Source organism: Dromiciops gliroides, chromosome 5, assembly GCF_019393635.1.
Source record: "Dromiciops gliroides isolate mDroGli1 chromosome 5, mDroGli1.pri, whole genome shotgun sequence".
NCBI lineage: Eukaryota > Metazoa > Chordata > Mammalia > Microbiotheria > Microbiotheriidae > Dromiciops > Dromiciops gliroides.
The window spans coordinates 29784685-29805255 of record NC_057865.1 but is presented as its reverse complement, the minus strand read 5'-3'; the positions used below and the strand labels follow the sequence as shown (position 1 = coordinate 29805255).

General features: G+C 42.0%; 1 protein-coding gene across 6 annotated transcripts in view; it reads right to left on the bottom strand.

Annotated features, from left to right (window-relative positions):
• The window catches only part of THRB (thyroid hormone receptor beta), a 440576-nt gene that overhangs the window by 42339 nt on the left and 377666 nt on the right, over positions 1-20571 (bottom strand). The window contains exon 1 of one of the 6 annotated variants that reach the window (XM_043968994.1): positions 11251-11593. The exons of the other annotated variants lie outside the window; for them this stretch is intronic. Within the exon in view, the coding sequence (XP_043824929.1) occupies positions 11251-11578 (328 nt within the window). The 5' untranslated portion in view covers positions 11579-11593. Of the gene's footprint in view, positions 1-11250; positions 11594-20571 lie in introns of those variants that run through there. 6 annotated transcript variants of the gene reach the window in all.

The window sequence follows — 20571 nt, the reverse complement described above, 5'->3', positions numbered from 1 at the left end:
AAGTAGCCTTGACAAGAAAACTGGAAGAAAAATGAAGCTTTCCAGAATTCTTCAGAACTTTTTTTTGGTTAGAAATATCTAGCATCTCCTTTCAGGGAGTGGTACAGATGATGGTATAATAAGAGCTGACATTTAGACAAGGTTTATATTACAGATAGACTCGTAGATTTAGAGCTGCAAGGGATCCTGGGGGCCATATTGTTCACTCTTTTTATTTTGCAGAAGAGGAAACTGAGGTCCAGAGAAATTTGGAGGCAGGAAGGTGGTACAGTTCATGGAGTGTTAGACTTGGGAATCAAGAAGATATGAGTTTGAATCCCATCTCAGATACTTCCTAGCTGGGGGATACTGGCCAAATCACTTCAGTTTCCTTACCTATAAAATGGGGGTAATAACAGCACTACCCCTCAGAGCTGTGAAGATCAATTGAGCGAACATATGTAAAGGAAACCTCAACAGGCCATGCTAGCTAATATAATTAATAAGTGACTTGCTCAAGGTCATACAGGTTACAAAGTTAGGATTCAAACCCAGATCCTATGACACCAGACCCAGCATTTTTTCCATTGTACCACACTGTCTTAAAGATAAGGGTATTCACAAACCATTTTGCTAGCATCCTGTGCTTCCTTTAGAGGCCGAATGGATTTTCTGATTTGTCTTTGCATCATGCAAATACAAAGATTTATCCAGTGAGTTTACTCCCATATGTTTCAAAGCATTATTAGTGAAAAGTTCGAAGCAGTCATTGGAGGGGTTGAAGAGGAGAAAGAAGATAGATGGTCATGGTTGCTTCCTTCCTTCCTTCCTTCCTTCCTTCCTTCCTTCCTTCCTTCCTTCCTTCCTTCCTTCCTTCCTTCCTTCCTTCCTTCCTTCCTTCCTTCCTTCCTTCCTTCCTTCCTTCCTTCCTCCCCCCTCCCTCCCTTCCACTCTTTGTGACCAATTTGAGATTCTCACCCTGATTACTTTCCTTCTAAACCCAGGGGATGCCTGCATATTGGGGATGGGGTAGAAGCAGACATAGAGAGGAAGGAAGAAGCAGAGAGCAAGAGAGGAGAGGGAGTGATAGCTTTAGAGAATTCAGAAGTGGGAGAAGGTAATTAATGCTGCTGCCAGAACTAGCACACCCTGGGAAGAGTATAGGTGGTATCTGTGGTGCTATCATTTCACTGAGGGAGAGCTAATGAGTCAATCAATCAATCAGTCAGTCAATCAATCAACAAGCAATGAGCAAGCATTTCCCATTTTCCAGGCCTGGGGATACAAATAAGCCAGTGGGCCAGTCCCAGAGGAGCAGTGGTGGTGATCGATTGTAGTGGGGAAGCTATGGCTTGTAAGAGATGCAAACTCCTGATTGGCTGGGGTGGGGGGCGGCCCGCCAGCCATACAGACAGACAGTCAGACAGTCAGACTTTCAGACATTCAGACAAGCTCATGGAGCACTTTGAGGACAGGTCCCAAGTTGAGTTCTAAATCTAGAGGAAAGACTATGGTGGATTAAAAAACGATCCCGGGAGTTGGACCATGAGGAGACAGCTATAGATATAGAAATGAAGGCCATCTACCACAGGTAAGTTTTCTCCTTGAAGAAAGTCCAGACCCCCTCATTGTTGTGGTGAGGGCATGTCCAGATCCAGCCCCATCGAAGGGACCACATCCTTTAGTGATGGGGAGTCTCCTTCTCAAGGGTCTGTGTTTGTTTTGCTTGGGTTATTTGGGTTAGAAATGCCATTGGCTACAAGGCAGAGAAGATATAGGCTGCAGAGCCGTCTCCCTCCATGTAGGAACAGGGACTGGATCAATATCTTCACTGATGTAGAGGACTTCCAAGGTGAAGGCAGTCCTTCCACCAATGCAGGTTGGCACCTCAATATCTTAAGAGAGTTGTCTACAGCACATTAAGTGACTCTCCCAGGGTCACAAAGCCTGTATACATCAAAGGCAGGACATGACTTAGGTCTTTCTAGCTCCAAGGCTGGCTCTCTATTCACTAGGCCATAGTATCTTCCTTTCTACTACATGTATAGAGATGAAAGTAGGAAACCTTCATACAGACACTGAGGCTGGGTCTCAGCAATGGGCAGCATTGGATCATTTGTTTACCTGAGTTGCGTACTTGCTTTGAATTCTCAATGCTCCACTTTGGGCTGAGCCATCCTGACTATACACCCCCAAGTAACTTTTGGTGCCCCCTTCCCCATGTACAATTCATTCTGTTCCCAGCTTACACAACTGCCGAGCCCCAAGTCCCTTGGGTACCTCAGTCTTGTGGGTAATTGATGGAGCGAGTACTCTAATTGAATAAGACACAGCAACAACAACAGGATAACTCAGAAGGCCCTCATCCCCAGCACAGAGTCTGGGAGCCTTTCCATGATAATAAGCAAAATAAAAAACAATATGAACTGGGCTTTGTGCCCAGAGAACTAACCACTCATCAAACAGTGTGTGCAGCTTGTGGGGGGGAGGTGTGGAGGAGGAAGAGGGAGAAGAGACAAAGATATAGAGAGAGACAGAGGCAGAGTCATAGAGAGAAGACAAAAGGGGGAGAGAGAGAAACAGAAAGAAGAGAGAGAGATAGAGACAAGCAGAGACAAAGAGAAAGGAATGAGGAAGAGAGAGGCAGAGGAAGAGACATAGAGAGAAGAGGGGGAGAGATAGAGAAATAGAAAGAAGGGAGAGACAGAGACAATCAGAGACAAAGAGAAAAGAATGAGGGAGACAGAGGCAGAGGCAGAGACATAGAGAGAAGAAAGAGGGGAGAGAGACAGAGAGAGACAGAGAAACAGAGAAAGAAGGAAGAGACAAAGGTAGAAACAAAGAGAGAATGAGACAGAGGCAGACAGAGACAGAGAGAGACAGAGGTAGAAACAAAGATAGAAGAATGAGATAGAGGCAGACAGAGAGAGACAGAGAGAGACAGAGGTAGAAACAAAGATAGAAGAATGAGACAGAGGCGGACAGAGACAGAGAGGTAGAGAGAGAGAGAGACAGACAGAGAGGTAGAGACAGAGAGAGAGAGACAGAGAGACAGAGAGAGAGAGACAGAGAGAGAGAGACACAGAGAGAGAGACAGAGAGAGAGAGAGACAGAGAGAGAGAGACAGAGAGAGAGAGACAGAGAGAGAGAGACACAGAGAGAGAGAGAGACACAGAGAGAGAGAGAGAGACAGAGAGAAGGCTGAAATTTAAAGTATCCCTAGAGGCACCGAAGAGGGGAACTGTATTAGTTTGTCTTCCGAACCTTGCTGGGCCCTGGGCCCCATGGCCAATACTGGTGCAGGTGCAGGTCATAGTCACAGAATGTGGGGCCAGGAGGATTCAGCCTGCTGGTTGTGAGGGCTCTGGAATCCTGTTCCCACTCAAAATTCATTGTTGTTGTTGTTGTTGTTGTTGTTGTTGCCATGGTCTGTGTCTAACTCCTTGGCACCATTTCCCCAGGAATGAAGCCTAGGCCCTGAACACTGTAACATGCTGTTCTTGGCCCCCATTTCTCTCTGGATGGACAGCCTTGCCCTGATGTGGCCTGGGTTATGACACCTCCTCTTCAGGAGTTGTCAGCACCCTCAGAGTCGCTTGCCTCTTGGTGGCATGGCAGTGGGCCTGACCCCACCACTAGGCATCGGGGACTTAAGAAAACGTGTGTCAAAGCCGTACAGAAACCACCTTCCCAGATCAAGTGTAGAGCCCTGTAGGGTCAGCCATCACGGACTTTGAGCCCAAGGGGCGCTCAGACCATCCAACTCGGGCATTCTTAACTTCTTTTTAATGCATCATAGACTCCTTGATCAGAATCTTCCAAAGAATCAGCTGGTGACAGTTTCTTACACGATCTTGCCAATATGATCCACCCACACATTTCAAATTCCTTGTAATATTAGATCTGAAGCATTTATTTCTATCCAGAGTCAGCATAGGCAACGATCCATCAGTTGTGCCCAGCTCCATCATTTGTTAGTGAACCTTTTGTCAAGGAACGAGCGCCCGGGCAGTATCTAGATCCCTCTTCCTTCTCACCTGTTCCTTGTGGAATCTCCAACTACCTTAAGAGACAGCTCAATGCCATCTTCTACCTAAGACCTTCCTTGATCCTTCCAGTTATGAGAGATCTCTCCCTTCTTAAGTACTTAAAAAAAATCAGGGCAATGAGGGTTAAGTGACTTGCCTAGGGTCACACAGCTAGTAAGTGTCAAGTGTCTGAGGCTGGATTTGAACTCAGGTCCTCCTGAATCCAGGGCTGGTACTTTATCCACTGCGCCACCTAGCTGCCCCTGAAGTACTTTCTGATCACTTTGCATACACGTGGTATACAGAGGCAGCATGGAATACTGCATAGAGAGCCTGGGTCCAAGTTTTGCTTCTGACACATGTTGTATGACTCTGAGCAAGTCCCTTAACCAGGTGGTACAGCGGATAGAGTGCTAGACCTGGAATCAGGAAGACCACTTTAAGTTTGATCTCAGATGCTTACTAGCTGGGTGACACTGGACAAGCCACTTAATCTCTGCCTCAGTTTCCTTATCTATAAAATTGGGAATAATAATAGTGTCTACTTCTCAGGGTTGTAAGGATAAAATGAGATAACATTTGTAAAGTGCTTTGCAAATCTTAAAGATGGTGATGGTGATGCCTGACCTGGGGTAAAGCCTTCTGAGCTCACGTTGGTCTGATTGGCTACAACCGGACACAGACTGAGTGATGTCATTTTGGTCCTCTTTGAGAAAGAAGAACAACAGCCCATTATTAATATTGCCATTAGTGTTCTGTGCAGCTATCTAGGACAGAGGGTCTTAACCTCTTGTTTTTTTGAGGTTAATAGCAATCTGGTGAAGCTCACAGGCTTTTTAGACTTTTTTTTTTTTAATTTTAGTGAGGCAATTGGGGTTAAGTGACTTGCCCAGGGTCACACAGCTAGTAAGTGTTAAGTGTCTGAGGCTGGATTTGAACTCAGGTACTCCTGACTCCAGGGCCAGTGCTCTATCCACTGTGCCACCTAGCTGCCCCCAGACCTCTTTTTTAGGATAATTTTAGACCCCCTTTAAGAATAATTTTAAAAATGAGTAATTAAAAGAAGTGTCACATTCTAGGTAGAGGTTAGTGAGCATCCAAGTTCGTGGTCATGATGAAATCTATCCATGGGGAGTCAATATAACCTAGGTTAAAATCCCGGCTCAAACTGCAGAGTGGAAATTGATTTGTTTTGGTGAAGGGCATTTAATCATGGAGAGTTTTGCTACCCAAATAAAATCACACGCCCAGACCCCCACTACTTTCCCCACCCTAAAAAAGTAAATACCTATTGACTTCCACCCATCCCAACTAGAATGTGAGCTCCTTCAGGGAAGACTTGACTTTATTTGTGTCTTTGTTCCCCTAAATGCCTAGCAGAGAGCTTTGCACATACCTTGCATGTAATCAACTGTGAACTGATCCAAATTAGTATTCCATATAAGGGATTCTTGGTAGCACCACATAAGACCCCACTCCCCTAGTAAGTGTAACTACTTCCCTGCTTCTTCCCTTATTGCTATTCCCCCCCTCCCCTTCTCCTCTCCCAAACATTACACAGGAATCACACAGTCTCAAGAGGACTTTGGTTCCAGTAGCATCATCATTAGCAGCAGCAGCAGCAACAGCAGCATCTTTAAGATTTGCAAAGCACTTTACAAATATTATCACCAAAAGGATAAAACATTATCTCAAGAAACTGTCTAGCTCTGTCACAGTTGTGGTCACTTAATAAGGCTAACTCAGCAAGCACTAAGGGCTAGTATATTTTCTAGGCACCCATACCTGTAATTTCAGTTGAATGCATAGCAGTCCCTTATAATGGTAGTCCAGGTTCCGTTGTTAAATGATGGGAGTCTTCCAACCCAACCTCAACAATTAGCATCAAAATATTTGGTGGATGCATGCTTGAGAGTAGTTACGTGATTCACACTTGTTACTTGAGAAAATACATAATGACAAAATGACAATGTTTGATGTTCCTATGGATTCGAGATCTCTTGAAAGAATGCTGTGATGGTCCAGGGCTCTTTGGTCCACAGACTGGGATTGACCGACCTCTAGCCATTAGGACCCAAGATAATGAGCTAGGAAGATGAGTTCAGTGGCTCCAGGGCCCTCTCTACTAGCACTCATTTGTCCAGAATCTCTTCTCTTTGGGTTGGTTAACTGGGTTACCACTTAATCAAATATTTTTTTTTGTAAAATCAATCTCTACCTAGTTATGGATTTCATTATTTGCCAACCTATCCTAGTCTTTACAAAATTGCTTTCTCCCAATTTCTGATCTACTGTTGAATATGATTTTGCAAGGATGAGGCAATTGGAATGGCATAATAGAGAGAATAACTAAAGGATTAGTAAGTGAATAAATAATTATTAACCACTTACAACAACTTAGAACCACTTTCTAGGCTAGGTGCTAGATAGTTCAAAACCTATCTTAGACTTGTTGTGTGACCTTGGGTAAGTCACTTAACCCCTGTTTGCCTCAGTTTCCTCATCAGTAAAATGAGGAACTAACCTCATGGGGTTGTTGTGAGGATCCAGTGAGATAACATGGGTAAAGCACTTTGTAAACCTCAAAGTGCTATATAAATACTAATTATTTATTATCATTATTAATTATTCTTATTACTGTGGGTACTATTGTTTCTGATGCTCTTGTGAATGCTCTTGCATGTGAGAGGCAGCAAGTCATAGCAATTAGAGAATCTGACCTCAAAGCTGAGATGAACTGGGTTCAGATCCTGCCCTAATACATACTGATCATGTGATGCTGGACAGGTTACCCTCTAGCTGTCCTGGCAATTCTTTTTTTTAAATAATTTTTTTTTTGGTTTTTATTTTTTATTTTTTATTTTTTTAGTGAGGCAATTGAGGTTAAGTGACTTGCTCAGGGTTACACAGCTAGTAAGTATTAAGTGTCTAAGGCTGGATTTGAACTCAGGTATTCCTGACTCCAGGGCCAGTGCTCTGTCCACTGCGCCACCTAGCTGCCCCTTGTCCTGGCAATTCTTGAAGACAGAAAGTCGATGATCTGTGTGGACAGGAGAATGAAGGGAGGAGGCAAAGGGATCTGTGAGTCTCTGAGATAATGGAGCATCACTCCAATGGAGCAATTGTAACCAGAGATGAGACAAAGAAAGTGCCAAGTGTTGAGCAGTCGGGGCCATTCATGGTACGTAAGAAGCACCCAAATGAATGAGTAACTAGAAAACCAGGAGAAACAGGAAAGGCAAATAATGCAAAGCTAAGGTCAGGGAGGATGGTGGGAAAAGGGCGCGACTGGCTTTTTGAAAAGCCACTGAAAGGTCAAGGAGGATGGGCCCATGGCCAAAAGCTGTTCTACTTGGTCATGAACAAGCTGCTCTAGTCTTTGGCGAGGGACTCTAAGAGGGAATGGGAGAATTAGAGACAGTGGAAGCAAAGAGCTCATTCAGAAACTAAATAATACCCTTTCAGGGCAGTCCATGGGCTTTGCCACCATCTTGCTTTAATGTGCTAGTCTCTCATTAGCAACCATTGTGGAAAATGGCATTAGATGTTTTAGGAGGAGGTTAACGCATCAATTGCCATCTCTGAAGAATGCATCTTTTTGACAAGAGCCTCTGAGTTCTTGATAAGAGAGATGGGGAATGGACTGAAAGGAGAGCTCATGCATTGTCTGCTCTTAGGCTTAGTTAGGGCAGAATCTATTTCTTGGCACCAAGAGGCATTCTCATTTAACCTCGAGAAAGAAAATGTGTTCCGTATTTAAGGAAAACACTTTAGCATTTTTCTGTAATGGCCTTGTCTCTTAATGGATTCCACAACTTGAACCAGAGTACAGGTACAGCAAAAACAAAATCTGCCACTGCATGAACTACTTAGTATTATATTTTAAAAACTTGAGATCTGCATTTCCGTACTCAACAGTTCACTGGGCTTTCACCTAAAGCAATCCTTCAGCTAGTTTTAAAAGTGCTACTGAGATGTCCTTGCAAGAAGCCTTGTTTGAAATCTGATCTCCTGCATCTGAGTCGGGCCAAACAATACCTGATTTGTCATTTAATTTCCATTTCTAGTGTTTATGCAATTATACCCATTAGGCTGACAATTCTTCAGTGAAGTTGATGAGTTCCTACGATGGATTCATTATATGCTTTTGTAGGTCTTTCACCAGCTGTAGAGCTTCTGTGTTTGTTCCAATACAACCCAAAAAGCATATTATTATTTTTCTTTACTTTTCTCAAAATGATTCCAAAGAGTAAGAACAGTTACCAAAAAAAAAAAAAAGACCCTTCTTGATAGTGGTTTAAGCATTTGGATTTGAGGCGGGGTGTGATAGGGGAGGGAGAAAAAAAGAGTTGGGACTTCCTGAGTTCTCTGAATATGAAAATGAGTTCTAATACAAATATTTTAGCAACTGTTAGGAAGTCTACTCCCTGTAAAGACATAGGAAACTGAAAAAAAAAAATCACTGTATGAAGGAGAGTTGTAAGGAAAGGATTAATTAAGGAAGAATTCTGTTTAAAATAAAGTGAGTATTTGATGGGCAAGTCCACTCTGAATGTAGCCAAATCCTGATTGGTCTTAAACTTCTGCGCAGAATTGGACTTTCTGTTGAGAGAATTAGGCCAAAGGCACTGTCATCTTCTAGCTATGTCAATTTCATAGTACAAAGGAGAAGGCACCACACCCTGATTGGCCAATTCCCTTAAGTTTGCCTTCAAAATTTCAGCTCTTCAACACTATATTGTCCCTTAGGAAAGTCTGTGATCAAAAGCTGGGGCTAATTACTGATTTTAATGTCCTCTAATTGCTACGTTTGAATTAAGATGCCATGTTTCACTGGAGGACAAAGAGAAGGTTTTCTTTATTTCCTGCTCGGGATTATTCTTTTCATCTGGTCTTTGTGCTGGATTTTAAAAAATTAAATCTTTTAAAAAACCTCTTCTATTCTCCATCAGAGAATTGATGAGTGGGACAGACATTCTATTCTAAACTTCAGCCTTTCTCAATATATAGAAGGAGAGAAAAACTGTATTCAGAGGCTAAGAAATAAGATAAATTCAAAGGGAAGACTGAGAGAAGAGAGAGAAGAAAAAGTTTTGACAGCTGTGTTACTGAGGAATATAGAATGATGGTGAACACAATGAACACAGACGAGGCAATTATGATTTATTGGGAATCAAAGAAAGACCAAATGGAACAACAAAACCTCTTCAAAAGGACACCTGCTTAAAGTATTAATGTTGTCTTAATGAGACATCATTGAGGATTCACTGGCAGAAAGAACCCACTCCACTCGATAACAATATCGGATCAATACAGAGGGACATGCTGGGTCTAACCTTTTGTTCTTGGGAGACAGTTAGCAGATTGGCTCGTTTTACTATAGTCTGCTTAAAAACTGGCTGCCACAAATACTGACATGCTTAAGGTCAATCACCTGCCTTGTTTAGTGAGATTGGCGGGGAGGGCAGAGGGAGAGGGAGGCCAGTGGCCTTTCAAGGTGCAGGGCTTTAAAAAATTACATCCATAGATGCATAGAATGCCGCTTTGTTTCCCCATTTCATGAATCATATTAACGCTCAAGGCATCAATGGCCAAAGCAGGTCCCCTTTGTTAGAGACCTTTCCACTGAGGCTTTGTGGAGGTTCCGGGTGAAAGAACCACTAGAAGTACCAATCGATGGGGGAAGTGTCAGGAAAGTTCTGCAATTAACTAATCCTAGTCATGTCTGAATGCTCCAGCAAGTTAAAAGGAGACCAACAGAGACATCAGTTACCCCCCCCCCCAAGCTGCATATATTCATGGACAGAGTCCCAATGGGCTCGTTTCTGATTTTAAAAGCCGAGTTACCCAGAAACCGTATTTCTTAAGAAATGGAGGACACGATGTCAAATTTACAGGTTAGAGTACTTTGAAATCCATTGGGGGTGTCCCTCGCCTCTAAAATATTATAATTAAAAATCCCTGGGACTCAATAGAAGGGCAATTTCCCAACAACTGGGGGAAAAGAAACTTTTAAATATACCTTCTCATCACACTATAATTGTACCCAATCTCCCTCCCTTTCTTTATCCACAGCTAGAAGTTACTGATATGTCAGCAAATATTATCATTTACCCTTGGAGGGAAACAGAAATGGGATTCTCAGTCTATTTGAATTAAAAGGGCAGCGCTCTGTGTGTGTGTGTGTGTGTGTGTGTGTGTGTGTGTGTGGCTAAATTGCCAATGATACTTCCTTTTGAACTCTGTAAGCCCCATCTGATCTCTTTTCAGTTCATTTCACTGGAGATATTCCTTTATAAATACAATAGGGCACCATATCATTGCAAATTAGGTATCTGTCTGCTCAACAGGCTCCTAAGTCCCACGGATCCAGAAAGCAAGCATTTCTGTCAAAGCTACACTAGGTTTGGAGCTTATTTGGAGTGCCTTCGCAGACAGTTCTTATACTGTATTCCAAGTTTTCACTGAGTGCTAATGCTGATCATGCCTATGCAAGGAACATTCTGTGTTCGGGATTTTGTAGGGAATGCTCTCTCAATCCAAGTGGGGAAGTGACATGCTACTTGCTTGGATAGCCACACCATATCAGGCATAGTTTTTGAGAGGTGCAACTTTGCAGCGGGAGGATGTATTTTTTATTACATCTGGATTGAAATGATTGGACATAGCATTCTTTCCAGGTTAAGCAAGGGGAGTAAATCTAGAGAAATGAGCTGACAAGTTATTCTATCATACATTTACTATTAAACGGCCCAAGACAAATCATGTCAGCTAGTTAGCTAATGTGTACATTTCCCATGAAATGTCCAGAAAAAGCCATGTGGATTTTTCCATGCAATCTGAGGAAAGGAGACTGACGATGAGAATGGGATCATTCCAAATCTAACCATATCCATTTCAGAAAGGGAAAACTTTTAGATCTCCCTCCTCTTCCCCACTTTCACCCAGTGATTTCTGGCTAACATTTGGCTAACTTAACACATCCCGAAAAATCTAAACCAGAGAGCCATTCTAACCCCCGTTTTCCCATACGAATAAAAAAGGTGCTTGGAAATCTTTGCTGATGGTGGAGACCCTGCAATCACCCAGCAACCTCTATCACAGCTGTTTTCAATTTGGAACAGACAAGGCTTCAAATTCAAAGATTATGCGTGAGGAAGCAGATGCAGCAAGTTCTAGGGAAAAAAAAACAATCAGAGGCACAGAGACTAAAGAAGAAAAATTGAAATAAAATTGTCCCTACCTTTTTTCTGAGAGTACGATGGCGACTGCACCTGAGTGAAAGTAGGCTTTTCTTCAGTGAAATATTCAGGTTGGCTGTACGGCTTCAGGGCCATGTCCATGTCAGAGTACTCGCTTTTAAACATGTTTCCAGGGTAACTACAGGTATACGGCTGATTCACTGCCCAGGCCTGTTCCATATATATGTTGTTACTGTGCCCGGCCTGAGCATCACAGCCGCTGTAATTCTGACTCTCTTCGACATAGGTACAAGAGCCTGGACACTGCATATAACCAGTGCTCCCAGCACCTGGGTAGACCTCGTATATTTCCTGCACACAGAAGTTCATTTTGTGATTCTGTCCCCTGCGTTTCTACTTTACATACATACGTACACAAGCGGCATGCATGCACACCATCTGGGGCATACACACGGCTGTGCATACACACCCAGACGCATACATACACATCGAACGGCAGGGAGAGGAAAGATGAATAAACAGGACCAACAAAGTCACAGCCTGCTTCACTTTTGAGTAGTAGCACTTGATGTGCTAACGTCCTATTTATATTGGGTAGGCTGGTAAACTCCCCCCACCATTCAAACATATTGAGAAGCAGATTTATGACCATCAAAGGTCTTAATCTGTGACTGTAGCTAATTCCTCGGGAAGATGGCAGACAGGTAGGGCTGACCTCCCCCACCTCCTAATATCAGATAAAGAAGTGACTGCCGGACGAGCCGTCAATTAGACCCATCACAAAGCAGGATTCATTTTAGAAAGCATCCCATCCCCTTTCAATATGATTAGAAAATGATTGCTACACAAAGAGGTGTTTCTATCACTTGAGCTGACAATTTAAGTGTACAGCATTGTAAAGGGAACTCCCTGGGGGACGTACAGAAAATCCTGAAATCAATAAGCTTGTTTATTAGCATTAACTCATTGAAAACTTAATAGTACTGAGTAGATGATCCATCCATTAATCTAGGGTGATTTTTTTTCAACAGATTTCAGTGTCTTAATTGGTTGCTAGAATTATTGATTTTATTTCACAGAATTATCCACAGAAACCAGTCCCTGGCTCATGTTGGTTCCTGGCTTTTAAAATATGTAAAGAAAAAAAAAGATGTTTCAATAAACTTAAGGGATATTTGTGAGAAACATCTATGGGCTAAACACTTTGTAATTTCCCAAATCAGCTAGTTTCTGCTTTCTAAAGGGAGATCATTTATATAACAGTTTTTACAGGACTCCTAGTTCCTAAATGAAAGTATCCAACGCTTTTGATTGAGTGTGTGTGTGTAGGAAAAATATGGCTGGAGTTTTCTTTTAATTTCTGTTTGTGATCATATGGCTATTTGCTGGGGTTATATACTGATAGTCATTCTACCCAAGTCCATGAATATTTAGTACCACAGGGGTTGGGATCATGATGAGGAAGGAAAGGAAAGAAAGAAGCATGCAAAAAGCTTACACTATATGCCAGGCACCATGAGAAAGATTTTAGAACTATTATCTCATTTGATCCTTGCAACAACTCATGAGGTAGGTGCTGTTACTACACCCCGCCCCCCCCCCCCCCCGAATCTTACAAATTAGGCGACTGAGGTAGGTAGAGGTTAAGTGACTTGCCCAGGGTCACACAGTCAGGACGTGTCCAAAACTGAATATGAACTCAGGTCTTAGGAACTCCAATCCTTCACTCTATCCAGTATTCATTTCTTTCTGTCATTTTTTGGTTACCCTTAAAACAAACCAGAAACCCTTACAAGAATGTTTTTAATCATACGTACAAGTAAACATTTAATTAAAGTTTTCTTCTTGCTGAAAATGTCCACGAATAAAAGTGCCACAGACCTTATGTTTTTTTATTTTTTTTATCTGATCTCCTTTATTTATCTCAAATTGACCAAAACTAATACTTAGATTAACCTTTCAACAAGCTGTTTTCCTTCCTGGCAAACACAAATGGCAAGGAAGAATCTTTTTGGCTAAGCATTCCATGTTGGATGTATCTAATTTTATCCAGTGCTTTTCCTGGCATATTCTCCATTTCTTTGGGGGCAAAAATCCAAGGACTTTCTTTTGCTTTTGACTGCATAGCAATATTAGTGAAAGCCATGACCATTATTTTTATTTTTTAATCCTAAAGGAACAATTAAAAAAAATATATAAATGCTTTTGAAAATCAAGTCATGATCCAGAATCGTATCTATAGTCCTTAGCTAGAAAACTTTCACATGACAAATCACAAAATAGTGGGGAAGAAAAGATAATTCTCTCTTTTTTAAAACTAGGTAATTTGAAAAGCCCCAAGACTCAATATTATTTGTGTTGAATACAAAACATTTAAATTCCCTCAGAAGACTTTGAATAAGAGGGTTTTAAAATATGTTTAACACTCCTCTTCCCCCAATCTACCTTCATCTTTTAGGAACTCGACACCCCCCCCCCAGCCCCAGCAGTGGATAGGATAATTGGACCTCTAGTCAGGAAGCCCTGAGTTCTAATCCCACTTCAGAGGCTTACTAACTGTATGACTTTGTGCAAGTCACTTAACCTCTGTGTGCCTCAGTTTCCTCAACTGTAGAATGGGGATCATAATAGTATTGACCTCCCAGGTTTGTTGTAAGGATCAAATGTGACATTTATAAATCACTTAGCACAATTCCTGGCACATAGTGACCACTTAATAAATGCTTATTTATGAGGAAATGTTTATTTCCTCCCAAATGAACCCTGTAGTTCACACAGCAAGGGTAAGTATACATAGCTTCTAATAAATATATAAATTGACTGTTACAACTAAGAGCAAATTTGGTTCAGGATTCATATTGAATTTGAAATATGTCCCTGGCACGTCAATACATGGGATCATATTCTACAACCTGAGATTGACCTTTTCCCTTTTTTCCTGAATTCAGTAAGAATTTCCATGCATATATATGTGGGAAAATGAGGTATCCTTAGGAGTACCTCCCTTTTCTTCTTCTCTTAACCTACTAGTATAAATTATCTACTTAAGTAGAGTGCTGAAATTGAAGTTTAATTGGAGCCTTAATGTGGTCAATTGTATGAAATAAGTGGTAGAAAGCATTTAATAAGGCAGAGTAGCAATATTCTCATACACGTGTGATATAATAATGAGTAACTAACATTTATATCACATTTCAGGCCTTCAAAGTGCTTTACATATAGCATCTAATTTGATCCTCACAAACACCCTGTGTCATGGGTGCTATTATTAGGCCCATTTTATGGATGAGGAAACTGAGGCTGGAGATGATTAAGTGACATGTCCAGGATCAAGCAGTTTTAAACTCGGGTCTTTCTGACTCTGAGTAGCCTCTGAGCACAGAAAATCTGGGCTCAGATCCTGCCTCTGACTCATCTAGGCTGTGTCATCCTGAGCAGGTGGTAGCCTCTTGATACCCACCCCTAGGAAACTCTTTAATACTATAGGTCATGGTTGTGAAGCAGGTGCTGGCCTACATCAATAGAAGGAGCTTTTTTATCGAGAGCTTGCTATACTGAAGAAAATGCAGGTCTGCTTAAAAAAAAATGCACAGCACAGATACAAACACTTCAGAGAAGTCCTTGTATTGACATGGCCCCTATCCCTGATCTCAAGGAGTTTAGGGTCTATAGAATGAGAGTGAAAAACATTTATCACTTTTTCTCAAATAGAAGCAAAACCCCACAGGTTTTTGGAATATCTGCTTCCTGCAAACAGTTCTGGATTTCAGGTTTAAAGTATACTCTGAGTGGAGACCTGACTCACCAGCTTAGTCTGTGTCTGCTAGGAAGAGAGCCTTAACTAGGGTGGGGTGATCAGAACTTTCTCCTAAGGGGCCAAAATTTAGAGGGTGCTGGAAGCCTGGACATGATCGAGGTGAGCAAGTTAACGAGCACAAAATAATGGGTTAAAACAGGAAGTGATCAGAAAGGCTTCCTGCCCAGTAACTCTTCCCTACCAGTCCTGTCTTGGTCTTACCCTGATCTTCCTCTCAATCCCCCCATATCTGCCTGCCCTGCAGTGACAATGGTGACAATGAAGTGCCCTGAAGCCTTAAAGAGTTGTCTTAAAAACCCTTGGGGTGGCAGGGGTGGATCTGAGGGTCAGAGTGAACTAGGGGCTCTAGATTCCCTTCAAGAAGGGGGTGTGTGTGTGTGTGTGTGTGTGTGTGAGAGAGAGAGAGAGAGAGAGAGAGAGAGAGAGAGAGAGAGAGAGAGAGAGAGAGAGAGAGAGAGAGAGAGAGAACGCGAGAGTGAGCGCTCAGCATCCAACCTGGAGGGGGAAGGGTTCAGGAATGAGGCATTGGCAGGGAGACTAAGATGTAGGGGAGTAGCTGCTCTGTGGGGTGCTTTGCTCCCTCCTGGTGACCACTAGCCTTTGTCCTTTAGATTTCCTCTCACAAATCGTCACTGTCTTCCCTTTAGCTGTCCTGACTCCTCTACCACAACAGCCCCTTTGCGATGGCTGGTGCCTTTCCTCTCTGCAGGTATATTTATATAGCCCTTCAAAGTTTGCAAAGCACTCTAGAAATACCTAGGTTATCTCACTGAATCCTCACAATAACCTTGGGGAGGTAGGTGCTGTTATTATCCCCAATTTGCAGATGGGGAAACTGAAGCTGAGAGATAGTCATTGTCCCACAGTTAGCAAGTGGCTAAGGCTGGATTTGAACTCGGGTGTTCCTGACTCCAAGTCCAACACACACACTTCAGTGTGTCATTTCCCTGCCTCTATAAAACTCTCTCATTAAAACTTTCATTCCCTCAGTGCTGCCAAGCTGTCAAAGAGAAAAAAAATCTGATAAAGTGACAAGAGCTGGATGAGTTGGGCAGGACCACATTGACAGGGGAAAAAGGAGGGTGCCCACTGTCTACTGCACTGAATCAGAGCTGTTTAGGAGACAGCTGAGCAGGAAATAGCATGTTGTCAATTCCACTTACAAAAATGTGCATTGAGAAAGGTCAAGATCAGCCTGTTGGGGCAGCACAAAGTACCTGCTGTGACACGTGTTTTCTCTACTTCTAAAAAAGAGAATTGGCCAAGGATAGCTCTGGAGCAGGGCTCGTGACTGTGGCAGCTTCCTTTACCATTCTAGAACCTTCTATCTGTCTGTCTGGAAGACCTGCAGGGCCTAGAGTCAGCCATGGACCTATCCTGCCCTGTCCCTGCTGATGGGAGGAATGGCAAATGGTGGATTCCTGCAGATCCTTCTGGACTCTTGTGGGGTCCTCTAGAAGAGAAGGCGAACTCACAGGGCCGGGAACTAAGGGAACTATGGCTCTGGAAAGAGGCCATTTCCCAGGAGCTCCTTATAATGGTGTTTTCCGATTTAAGGATTAAAAAAATGAATGAAAGAGTGAAAAGGAATTTATAAAGCATTTATACTATGCTGAGCACTGGAGATTCATACAGAAAAGTGAGATGGTCTCTGTTCTCAAGGAGATCGGCTTCCTATTAGGAGACTTAACTCATCAAAGAGGGTTTAGATGCAAGGTCTGGTGCTCATTAGCATGGAGCAGCAAGGCAGATCCTAAAGCCTGGAGTCCTAAGGGTAAAGTGTAGGTGTCTGGAGGGTATTGTTTCAGGGCGAATGGCAAAGCCTGATGGGCCAGAGCATATAGCATCAGGGTAATAAAAATAAGAGCTGGGGGGCAGCTAGGTGGCATAGTGGATAAAGCACTGGCCCTGGATTCAGGAGGACCTGAGTTCAAGTCTGGCCTCAGACACTTGACACTAGAGCTGTGTGACCCTAGGCAAGTCACTTAACCCTCATTGTCCCGCAAAAAAATTAAAAAATTAAAAATTAAAAAAAAGAGCTAACATTTATAGAGTGCTCATTCAGTGCCCAGTACTGTGCTAAACACTTTATGATTATTACCTCATTAGATCCTTACAACAGCCCTGGGAAGGAGATGTTATTATTATCCCCATTTTACAGATAAGGAAATTGAGGCAAAAAGAGGTTCTGAAAGTCAGAGTAAAGTAGGGGCTTTGAATTTCCTCCAGAAGGGGTAGTGATAAGGTAGCTTCTCAGCATCCAACCTGGACGGGGAAGAGTTCAGGAAAGAGGCAGGAAGATTGAGATGTAGGGGAGTAACTGCTCTGTGAGGCCCTTTGTCACCTGGTGGGGTCTGGGCAGTGTTAGGTTTGATTCATCTCTCTCCATTTTTTCAGCCAATTTCCCTCCAACCAATGGGGGATGTTTGCATTATGGTTGAGCGGAATGCTAAGGGTACACTATTACTATGGAGTAGAGCAAAGCTTACGGTCACATAGAGGAAGCAGTGGTTTTCCATCCTCTGTCTGAAGTGATGTAGTATATGCTCACAAGTAATGATCTGATTATGGTTTCTTATTGTTAAAAAAGTGGCAATAATAAGGCAGTGAATCATTCTGTGATATAATAGAGCTCACTTCAGGAGCCTTTTGTCCTAGTGTGCCTAAGGGACAACTGGGGGCTGGTCAACATTGCCACGATTATAGACTGACCTGAGGGGCTCTTGTACACTGGCCTGCTTTGTAGTCAGGAGAAAAGGAAAAATAATAGCTCACATTTAGATGGTACTTTAAAGGGGTAGAGCCAAGTTGGCAGATTAGGGCAGCCACCTATCTGAACTCTCTCAACATTCCCCTCCAAACAACTTTTAAAAATAATACCTCAAATCAAATTCTGGTGCAGCAGAGCCAACAAAAAGTCGGGGTGAGATATTTTTCCAGCCTAAGAAAACTTAAGAGGTTGGCAGGAGAAGTCTGACACGAGGGTGGAGGCCTGTGTGGAGCCCACACACACAGCAGTAGAAACAGTAGCTGACACCACAGCTACTTTGGGAGCGCTCACCCAGAGGGTAAAATAGAGATGGAAAGAATCCACCTATCAACTCCTGAAAGAGATCCGCAAATGAAAACTCCCAGGAATATTAAATCCATTTCTAGAGCTCCCAGGTCAAAGAGAAGAGTATTTCAAGCAGCCAGAAAGAAACGATTCAATTATTATGGAGCCACAGTCAGGATCACAGAAGATTTAGTGGTTTTCATGTTAAAGGAGTGGAGGGCTTGGAATATGATATTCCAGAAGGCAAAGACAGGATTATAGCCAAGAATCACCTACCCAAGCAAAAGAGTGTAATCCTTCAGGGGAAAAAATAGATATTTGATGAAATAGAGGACATTCAAGTATTTTTGATGAAAAGACCAGAGCTGAATAGAAAATTTGATAGTCAAACAGAAGACTCAGTAGAAGCTTAAAAAGGTAAACACGAAAGAATAATCATAAGGGACTCAATAAAGTTAAACTGTTAACATGCTTATATGGGAAAATGATACATGTAACTCCCAAGAACTTTATAATTACTAGGACAGTTAAAAGGAGTTTATATAGACAGAAGGCAGGGGTGTGAGTTGATTATTTTTTAATGATCTCCAAAAAAAAATGAAGGTGGGAGAAACAGATGCACTGGGAGAAGGGGGAAGGGAGAGGCAGAATGGGGAAATTTTCTCATATAGAAGAGGCATGCAAGGAAGAGATTTTACAATGGAGGGGAAAATGGGGGGATAGTGGCAGGTAATGCTTGAACCTCACTCTCATTGGAATTGCTTCAAAGAATTAGGAACACACACACATACAGACACACCCAGTTGTGTATAGAAATGTAACTTACTCAATCGAGAAATAGGAAGGGAAGGGAGTAAGAGAAGGGGGGGGAGGGTATGATAAAGGGGGAAGGTCGATTAAGGGAGGCAGTGGTTATAAGCAAAATAAGACTTTTGAGGAAAGGGGAGGAGAGGAGAGAAACAGACAGAGAGACTGAGAGAGACGGAGAGAGAAACAGAGAGAGAGAGAGAGAGAGAGAGAGAGAGAGAGAGAGAGAGAGAGAGAGAGAGAGATGAAGAAACAAGATAATCATGGAGGGAAATACACAGTTAGTTATCATAACTGTGAATGTGAATGGGATGAGCTCACACATAAAATGGAAGCATACAATTGAATGGATAAGAAACCAAAATCCAACAATAAGTTCTTTACAAAGAGACACACCTGAAACTGAAAGATACACACCAATTAAAATAAAGGGCTGGAGCAGAAGCTAATATGCTTCAGCTGAAGTAAAAAAGTCAGGGGAAACAATCATGATGTCAGCCAATGACAAAGCAAAAACAGACCTAACTAAAAGAGATAATCAGGGAAACTACATTTTGCTAAAAGCTACCATAGATAATGAAGTACTATCATTTTTTTTTACAGTAAATTTCTCTAATAAAGACTTAATTTCTCAAATATATAAAGAGTATGGAACTGAGTCAAATTATAAAAATAGGAGCCCCACTTGATAAATGGCCAAAGAATACAAACAGGCAGTTTTCAGAAGAAGAAATCAAAGCTATCTATAATCATATGAAAAAATGTTCTAAATAACTCTTGATTAGTGAAATGCAAATTAAAACAACTCTGAGGTAGCACCTCACACCTATCATAAATGACAAATGCTGGAGGGAATGAGGGAAAATTAGGTACACTAATGCAGTTGTGAACTGGTCCAACCATTCTGGAAAACAGAACTATGCCCAATGAGCTATAAAACTGTGCATACCCTTTGACCCAGCAATACCACTACTAGGTCTGTATCCCAAAGAAACCAAAGAGAAAGGGAAAGGACCTATATGTATGTAAATATTTATAGCAGCTCTTTTTTTGTGGTAGCAAAGAATTGGAAATTGAGGGAATTTGGGGAGTGGTTGAACAAGTTGCAACATATGATTGTGATGGTGTATTATTTATTGCACTATAAGAAATGATGAGGTGGGGGTGGTTTCTGGGGGAAAAAACCCCCAAAACATGGCAAGACTTATATGAACAGATGCAAAGTGAAGTGAGAAGAACCAAAAGAGCATTGTGCACAGTAACAGCAATGTTGTAATGATGATCAACTGTGAGAGATATGACTATTCTGAGCAATACAATGATCCAAGACAATTACAAAGGATTCATGATGAAAATATGCTGCCCGCCTCCAGAGAGAACTGATGAACTCTGAATCCAAACTGAAATATAATTTTCTCGCTTTTTTTTCTTGCCTTTTTTTTGAAATGTGGCTAATATGGAAATGCTTTACGTGGTTTCACATGTATAATTGTTATATTGCTTGCCTTTTCAGTGTGTGTGGGAGGGAGAGAATTTGGAACACTCAAAATTTAAAAAGAAAAGAACATCAAAAATAAATAATGAATTTAAAGAAATAGGCGGCATTATAAATTACTAGCAAAGTGCTTCCTGTCCATTATCTCAATGGATCTTCACAATAGCTCTGTGAAGTAGGTGTGATTA